Source organism: Podarcis tiliguerta, assembly GCF_965153285.1.
Source record: "Podarcis tiliguerta genome assembly, chromosome: 4".
Lineage (NCBI taxonomy): Eukaryota > Metazoa > Chordata > Lepidosauria > Squamata > Lacertidae > Podarcis > Podarcis tiliguerta.
In genome coordinates, this window is record NC_139537.1 from 1,211,908 (window position 1) to 1,220,523 (window position 8,616).

General features: G+C 53.0%; 1 protein-coding gene across 2 annotated transcripts; it reads left to right on the forward strand.

The window, feature by feature from the left end:
- LOC310675818 (hemoglobin subunit beta-1-like) lies at positions 1-2,153 on the forward strand. 2 transcript variants are annotated; one of them, XM_083436935.1, is made up of 3 exons: positions 1-300; positions 667-889; positions 1,900-2,153. In XM_083436935.1, exons 1-3 carry the CDS (start codon positions 209-211, stop codon positions 2,026-2,028), a joined length of 444 nt encoding a protein of 147 aa, XP_083293061.1. In that variant the 5' UTR covers positions 1-208; the 3' UTR covers positions 2,029-2,153. The 2 variants fall into 2 exon arrangements, with proteins under 2 accessions (XP_083293061.1, XP_083293062.1); XM_083436936.1 differs by having other exon boundaries at positions 141-300; positions 667-964; positions 1,029-2,153.
- The last annotated feature ends 6,463 nt before the right edge of the window (positions 2,154-8,616 follow it).

Sequence of the window (8,616 nt, forward strand, 5' to 3'; positions counted from 1 at the left end):
GAAGCAGCTATCTGGGGCCTCCTGCCAGGGCGCCACACCCCACGGCCAGCCTCTTCCCCCCTCCTGCCCCTCAGCCCCACCAAGCTGGGCCCCGGAGGAGGAGGAGGAGCTGTGGCCCAGGGTATAAAAGGCTCCAGCCCTGGAAGGAGCTCCAGCTCAGCCCAGAAGGTTTTCTCCAGCAGCCGAGAGAAGCTCACAGCCAGCCATCATGGTGCACTGGACCGCCGAAGAGAAGCAGCTCATCAACACTTGCTGGAGCAAAGTGGACGTGGCCGCCATGGGTGGGGAGGTCCTTACCTGGTAAGGCCAGGGGTGGTTGCCTCTCTGTGCAGGCTGGGCAGGCTCTCCTCTTTCCACCTGGAGAATGGCCATCCATGCCTCTCCCGGTGTGGTGTAGTGGTTAAGAGCTGTGGACTCGTAATCTGGTGAACCGGGTTTGATTCCCCGCTCCTCCACCTGCAGCTGCTGGGTGACCTTGGGCCAGTCACACTTCTCGAGTCTCTCAGCCCCACTCACCTCACAGAGTGTTTGTTGTGGGGGAGGAAGGGAAAGGAGAACGTTAGCCGCTGTGAGACTCCTTCAGGTAGTGATAAAGCGGGATATCAAATCCAAACTCCTCCTCCTCTTCTTCTTCTTCTTTCTCCTTCCTTCCTTCCTTCTCTCCAGCATGCTGATCGTCTTCCCCTGGACCCAGAGATTATTCACTCACTTTGGGGACCTCTCCAGCCCTGCCGCCATCTGTGCCAACGCCAAAGTCAAGCAGCACGGCCACAAGGTCCTGGCCTCCTTCGGAGAGGCCATCAAGGACCTCGACAAGATCAAGGAGACCTTTGCCAAGCTGAGCGAGCTGCACTGCGACAAGCTCCACGTGGACCCCGTCAACTTCGGGGTGAGCCTGCCTGCCCCCAAGGGCTGCCTGGGGGAGGGCGGGGGTGGGGTGGGTGCCTGAGGTCCCCTCTGCAGGGTCACAACCCCCACACACAAATCATAGAACTGTTCTGTTGGAAGGGACCCCGAGGGACATCTAGTCCAACCCCCTGAGGGAATCTCATGACAGACGGCTCCTCACCCTCTGCTTAACAACCTCCAGTGAAGGAGAGTCTTCCAAGGAGTCCGTAAAAGCTCCTAATCTTCAGAAAGTTTCTCTTAGTATCTAATGGGAATCTCCTTTCTTGTTGTTTAAATCCATTGGTTCGGATCCTGCCCTCTTGCGCACCAGAAAACAAGTTCCAGCCTTCTCTTTTCTCATGCGTTTAACTTGTTTTGAACTTTGTGTGATTTTACCGTATTATTTTTATGTGATGCATTTTTTATGGAGCAGCGATGTAGAGATATAAATCAATGAATTTTAACTAAACCCACATACCCAAGTAGGGGAGAGTTGCTGGCTATCTTTCACAATCCTCGTGGCGTCATCTCCTGGCGAGTCAGCGTGGGCTCCCCTCATCCGTGGGCACCTTCAGCCACGCCCTGAGCAAGCCGACCCCTTTACCTCGGAAAGAAGGGCAACTCGATGGACTCTCTTGCCTTCTGGCCCTTCAAATGGAGCCTGTGGGCCTTTGCCCTTCCTCCTTCTGACTGGCCCCTGGTCAAGCAAGGATCTGTCCGGCTAGCAGAGGCCGAGCCCAGGAGGCCCCTGGCAGGGGCCAGTTTGCTTCTTGGCACCAAACCTCTCCTGGCATGGCAATGCCAGCCTGGGACGGTGTGGGGTTCTGTCTGGTGCCTCCTGGACTGGCCTCCTTCCAGGGGACCCCAAACCCCTTCATCCATCCCAGCTGGCCTTTGGGCTTGACCCCACAGCCGCCAGCTGTGGCTGCATGGGGTGGGGGTTGTGGGGAGAGGGCGTTCCGCACACGGGCCCCCTGGCGGAAGGAGTCACCCCCCTCTTTTCTCTTCCAGCTCCTGGGCGAGGTCCTCATCACCATGATGGCCGCGCGCTTTGGGAAGGAATTCACCCCTGCTTACCACCATGCCTTCCACAAGCTGGTCAAGGTGGTGGCTCATGCTCTGGCCCGCCGGTACCACTGAGACACCCCCAGGGAGAAGCGGCCGCCTCCTTCTGCTCTCGCCACCCACCGGGTGGGGTGGGGGCCACCCCTTCCAGCCCCCATGTGACGCTTGACCCTCTAATAAATCCTCCCTCTGCAATCTGACCTGGTTTCCTGTGTCTCCTTCTCTGGGACGGAGGGAGGGGATGGGAGTGGGGGTGAAGATGCCTCCTGTTAGCTGGCTGGCAGTGGGCTAGGAAAGTGGGGGGGGGGCTTCTCTGTCCTCTGTCCCTCAAGAGGAACCATTGAGCACCAGTGGGGGGTGGCTTCAGGGCAATCTTCCCTCTTCTTATTCCTTTTGTTCAATCATTTTTATTAATTTCCAATGATTCAAGTTCCAACTTTAACAACCTTGCCGCTGGTTCTGTTTTGCAGTTTATGATCTGATCTTTTCTAGCACGCACCTGTACTTTAGTCCAATTAAGCTCTAATTAACAAGAGAACCTCTGCTTCTTAATGGTGGCACAGGAGGTTTTTTGGCAGGCAAAGTGCTTTTGCACTCAGCGCCTCCCTGCCTTCCACAATCCATGCCAGAACGAGAGCCAGGTATTGAGACGAACTGCAAGGGAAGCCCTTTCCGTCCTGTCTCTGGGTGAAAATTGCAAGGATAATACCCCCCAATAATTCTTGTTTTGCTCTTCCCTCTTCAGTCCCCTCCTGGTTCTGGGAGACGGAGGTTCAGGAGAAGGTGGGGAAGCCCCTGGCCTGCCTCTTCCTCCTCTTCCTCCAGCTCTGAAGCGTCCCCTGCCTCCGCCTCTTGCCTCCCGACTGTTCCCCACAGATCACTGCCCCCCTCTTTCAAGCCAGACTCCAGCCCCTCTTCCCCCGGCATCCTGCCAATCGTAGACACCCCCTTTTTGGAGGCTCATTGAGGGAAGCTCTGGGTTTGAGTCATTGTGGACATTTCCCTTGTGGCTCCCATTGCGCCTTCATCTGTGCAATGGGTCTAAATGCCACATGAGATCTGTGGGGTGTGTTTTGCCCCTGCAAATTGGCTCTCGGAGTGTGAGCTTCCAGGGAGTCTCCTGGGCTGTGTGCTCAGTCCTGGTCCTGCTGCTTGCGAGGAGATGATAAAGAGAGCAGCTGGGGCCTGATGTCTTCTAGAGAGAAGCAGCTATCTGGGGCCTCCTGCCAGGGCACCACACCCCACGACCAGCCTCTTCCCCCCTCCTGCTTCCCAGCCCCACCAAGCTGGGCCCCAGAGGAGGAGGAGGAGCTTTGGCCCCGGGTATAAAAGGCTCCAGCCCTGGAAGGAGCTCCAGCTCAGCCCAGCTCAGTGGTGGTGGTGAAGCGGTGTGTGGTGGGTCAGGCATGGAAGGCGGAGACGGAGGGCTGAGAGTGGCGGTGGCTGTGAGGCTCGGTCAGCGTGTTGCCTGGAAGCTGCATCTTGGAGCCCCTGCACCACCATCTTATGGGGACTTCCCAGCAGCTCCTGAAGCCAGCCAGAGCCAACTGCTCCAGGCTGCTGAGACTGCCGCTGCTGCGTTTCCCAGGGACATTAGATGAAATCCGGGGACATTCCGGGAATGGAATTTGTCCAGGGACTTATTTGCAAACCCGGGGACTGTCCCCGGGAAACGGGGACATCTGGTAACCCTGTCCCAGCCCACAGGCATCCATCATGGTGCCCTGGACGGGCGAAGAGAAGCAGCTCATCAACGCTGCCTGGAGGAAAGTGGACGTGAAGTGAAGGAGTGAAGGAGTCGGGAAAACAGAGGGGGAATTTGGGGGTGGGAGAGAAGGCAGCTTTAAAATCTGTATTGAATTTGTATTCATTTGGTGACAACTTGTTAAAAATTATGGGAAATCGATGAAAATAACTGGCAAAATAAAATCTAAGGAATGCATTCAAAGCAACATAATTTAGAGGGAACTAAAATATTGCTAAGGGACGCAGGTGGCGCCGTGGGTTAAACCACAGAGCCTAGGACTTGCAGATCAGAAAGTTGGCGGTTCGAATCCCTGCGATGGGGTGAGCTCCCGTTGCTCGGTCCCTGCTCCTGCCCACCTAGCAGTTCACACCAGTGCAAGTAGATAAATAGGTACCGCTCCGGTGGGAAGTTAAACAGCGTTTCTGTGCGCTGCTCTGGTTCGCCAGAAGCGGCATCGTCATGCTGGCCACATGACCCGGAAGCTGTACACCGGCTCCCTCGGCCAATAAAGCGAGATGAGCGCCGCAACCCCAGAGTCGGCCACGACTGGACCTAATGGTCAGGGGTCCATTTACCTTAAAATATTGCTAACCGCCACCCCAATCTCCAAAATGTGCAGGACTCCATGAGTTTCAGGCGCTTACCAAGAATTCATATTCCTTGGATTGAAGGTCAGAGGAGACTGGGGTCCCTTTTAAAAATCTGCTTTTATTTCCATATATATCTACAAGCTGAGCATAGGCTGGAGGGGCTCATAGCACTGCACCCCACAAGGTCTTGGTCCCCCCCCCCCCCAGTCCCAGGCTTGGAAGCAGCCGCTCCCCCTGTGGCTTTTGTCCTTCTGACTGCCAGCCAGGTGTCCTCGGGCGCAGAGCAAGCGCCTTCCTTGCGCCCTCAGGCCATTCGCTGGCCCAGAAAGCTGCCTGGCTCCTTCAGCAAAGGATTACCGTAATTTTTTTTTACACACTTTCGTCCAATTTTATTCCACCTCCATAAACTTGGGTTTTTTGCAGAAATCCAAGCCTCCCTGGTTTGGCTTACAAACCATGGACAGAAGATTCCTTTGATAAATAATGGCTGAACTTGTAATAAACTAATCATACCCACACAGGAAACATGGGAATTAGAAGGGACTCTCTCCAGCATCACACGGGCCAAGCCACCCACCCCAAACTCAAAACAATATTTTAGAATAAGACATTGCAAAGGAATGTCAAGTATACAGAGGACATTTAGCAAAACAATGATCTTAAACAATTATCTTTAATGAAACATTCCTAAGGGAGGTCAATAAAACACAGCAGAGCAGAAACCCTTTGACTCATGCTTGGAGACTGGGGTGGCACGTAGCAATATTTTAGTTCGCTTTTAATTACATTGCTTTGAATACCTACTTTAGGTTTTATTTTGCCTTGAACATGGCTGTTTGACCTCTGGCCCCAGTAACCAACAACTCAGCCTCACTAGTGTGGGCTGTTAGAATTCCTGCTCCATGGTTGCAGTCATGGGATTTTTTTCTATTGCATGAAGGTGTATGTTTTGACTCCACAGAGTGGGAAGTGACGGAGACAGGATGTTTGTGTTACTGTGTTCTGTGAAGTGGGACTATTGTTCTTTTTCTCTTTGCTGTCTGATGCTAGAGAGAGAGGGAGCCATGTTGCAGTGCTCCCCGTCTGTTTATATGTAAATAAAGTTGATTAGCCAAAATGCTGAGTTGCTGAGCTCTGTTACACAAGCTGTGAAGACTCTGCAGAGCCCTAAGTGTGCCAAGTGTCAGTTGGCATCGGTCACTGTGATGTTTGGGCTGAAGAAAGCTAATGAAGCTCCCGAACGATCAACCAGGAGGGAGAGAACATGCCAGTCGGGCATGTGTCTCTGCCAGGGTCCTACTCGAGTGTAGAACGAGCTCCTGACAGAAGATGAAACACCTAGGGGTTTTTTTGTATAAATATATAATATACACTCCCCCCTAACACTGCCAATCTTCTGGTGCCACCCACCCTTCACATTTATCCAAATTTAACCCTCAATTTTACATACAACCAGCTCATTAAGAAATATGCAGAATCCATTTCTCTTCTTTTGCGTCTCAGAAGCCGTCAAGATGCTACACAATGTGGTCCCTCCTGTCCCTTTCACTGCTCTTGTTTCCACCTTCAGGCTGATGAAGTGAACATGCGTGAGGGCTGACCACAGTTGTTGACGTTTTCTTAGGTTTGAAGTTTGCTTGTTTTGGAATTTTACCAGAGAAAATCAACTGCTGCAGGGGCCTGTCGCTTCCGACTCTCCCTCTGCTTTTCTCTCCCCATGCTGTGAAACCTGAATGTAAGCTCCCTGGGGCAGAGTCCTGTCCTACATTCCAAGGGCCCTCAGTTGATAAATGGTGAAATAATAATAATAGTAATAATAATCTGAAAGTAGCCTTAATTATCCTCAATTGACTCAAATATCCTCAAGAGCCAAGCCATTGAAACTCTGTTTGCAATGCTTTCTTAGGCCCTGCTAATTCTTCCTCAATTCTTTCCTCACTCCTTCCCCCTTTTGTACACCTGTTCTGCTTCAAAGCCCATATTCTGAGCGAAGCTCTTGCTCAGGGATGGGGAAGCTGAGGTCTTCCGGATGTGGTCTGACTCTGCTTCCCATTGGCAGGCAGTGGGCTCCCAATCCCTGCCCTTGTTTAACCTCCCTGTCTTCCTACCCCTGTCGCTTCCCACTCTCCCTCTGCTGTTCTCTCCCCACGCTGTCAAACCTGAATGTGAGCTCCCTGGGGCAGAGTCCTGTCCTACATTCCAAGGGCCCTCAATTGTTAAATGGCAAAATAATAATAATAATAATCTGAAAGTAGCCTTAATTATCCTCAATTGACTCACATATCCTCAAGAGCCAAGCCATTGAAACTCTGTCTGCAATGCTTTCTTAGGCCCTGCTTCCTCCCAGACAACATCCACACCTTCCTCCCTAACCTGGCCTTGGACACGGCTGTCCGACCTCCGGCCCCCATAACCAGCAACTCAGCCTCACTAGCGCGGACTGCAGAGGGTGAACATGGAACCCCTAGGGGTTGTTTGTATAAATATATAATATACATCCCCTCCTCTGACACTGCCAATCTCCCAGCGCCACCCACCCTTCACATTCCACCAAATTTAATTTTACATACAACCAGCTCATTAAGAAATACATGCAGAATCCATATCTCTTCTTTTGCGTCTCAGAAGCCGTCAAGATGCTGCACAATGTGGTCCCTCCTGTCCCTTTCGCTGTTCTTGTTTCCACCTTCAGGCTCCGAGGAGGTGGGCTGATGTAATCTCCACAAAATCCTGGTCTCCTCTCCTTCCTCCCCCGTAAACGCTTAAATCTTCCTGCTTGGCAGACAGTCGGCCCAGTTGTCCCCCCTCTTTTCTTCTTTACTGCTTTTCTTTCTCAGGAGGAAGTCCCAAGGGGGGGGGGTCAAAATCCCTCAAAAGTCCCTCAAGGTTGTTGCTCTCCATCTTCTTTCAGGCAAAGTCCTGACTTCTAAAACTAATCCATCGCAAAGAGGCAAATTGAAAGTCCGCTCCTCCCGAAATCTTTGCATTCCTTGCTCCAGGGGAAGGGAGATGACGCAGATCCCGAAAAAGCCCCATAACTTAAAAGATCCCCTCCCCTCCTTGCCCCGTTCAAGCAAAGCAGAAATCGGCGTCTTCCCAAAGAGATGCTTTTCTCCTGCAGCAGAAATCAGGGTGTCTTCCACGGGGGCGTGTGCCTCTTCGCTTGCCAATTGTGTCCCCATTCAAAGCTCTTCCCCGCCCTCCCCACGGGACTTGGCCAGGGCTCTTCGGGGACAGTTTGAAATCCTTTGCTGAAGGAGCCAGGCAGCTTTCTGGGCCAGCGAATGGCCGGAGGGCGCCAGGAAGGCGCTTGCTCTGCGCCCGAGGACACCTGGCTGGCAGTCAGAAGGACGAAAGCCACAGGGGGAGCGGCTGCTTCCAAGCCTGGGACGGGGGGAGAACCTCGCCTCTGCTTCGTCTGGGAGACAGGGATGTCCATCCCGGATCACAAACCCCCCAAAATAAATTAAGGGACGAGCGGGGGTCGTGCCCTTTGATACCCTCGGAAGGTTAGGGGAGACCTGCCCCTTTCCCCCCATAGACCTCCGCCTGGGACCCCCAAAGGGCGACTTGCCGGGTTCGCTGCCCCCAAGGCGTTTTATTTTGGATCGCTTTGTTTGATGTTCCAATGAAGGTGGTAAATTCTTTTGATGTTATTATGGGTGTGAAATATGTAGGCGGGGGTGTTTATTGGGTTGTATTTGTTTTTATTTGATTAAGTGTTTTGTGTTTTTATATCGTAATTTCATCCTGCGAACCCACAAATTTAATAAACAGATAAATGAATGAAAGGAAATGAATTCCCCCCTCTCCCTGCCGATTCGGAGGCAGCTCCGTCCCCGACACCCACCTGGAAAGAGGCAGGGAGGGGCATTGCGGGGGGGGGGAGTGGCCCTTGGGCGTCTCCCTGGGTGGCCATGTTGGTACCCCCACCCCTTATTCTGGGGGATGGAATCCAGAGCAGGGGAAGGGTCCGTATCCCCCTGAGTCTCTCACCCCCAATTTCTCCAGAGTAAGAACAAGAGAGGGCAACAGACTAGGATCAAACACCAAGAAAGACCGGGGGGGCCCCTGGGAGCATCGGGGGGGGGAATTTTGGGGATAAAATATTTGGGGACACAGCAGGGGTCTCTGGCTCTGAAAAGCACTGCAGCTTGGGGGGGGGGGCAAAATGCCATAGCGCCCTAAAACCCCCCACTGGTGCTTAATGATTCCTCTTGAGTGACAGAGAAGACCCCCCATTCCACGCCCCCCAACTAACCCCCCACCCCCAGGCCTGTCCCCTCCCTCCGTCCCAGAGAAGAAGACACAGGAAGCCAGGTCAGA

Bases quoted from the DNA above. Each gene is read 5' to 3' on its own strand.
- LOC310675818 (XM_083436935.1), top strand. From the start codon at position 209: ATGGTGCACTGGACCGCCGAAGAGAAGCAGCTCATCAACACTTGCTGG. The intron at 301-666 runs GTAAGGCCAGGG...CCTTCTCTCCAG, and splicing joins GGTGGGGAGGTCCTTACCTG to CATGCTGATCGTCTTCCCCT. The intron at 890-1,899 runs GTGAGCCTGCCT...TTTCTCTTCCAG, and splicing joins TGGACCCCGTCAACTTCGGG to CTCCTGGGCGAGGTCCTCAT.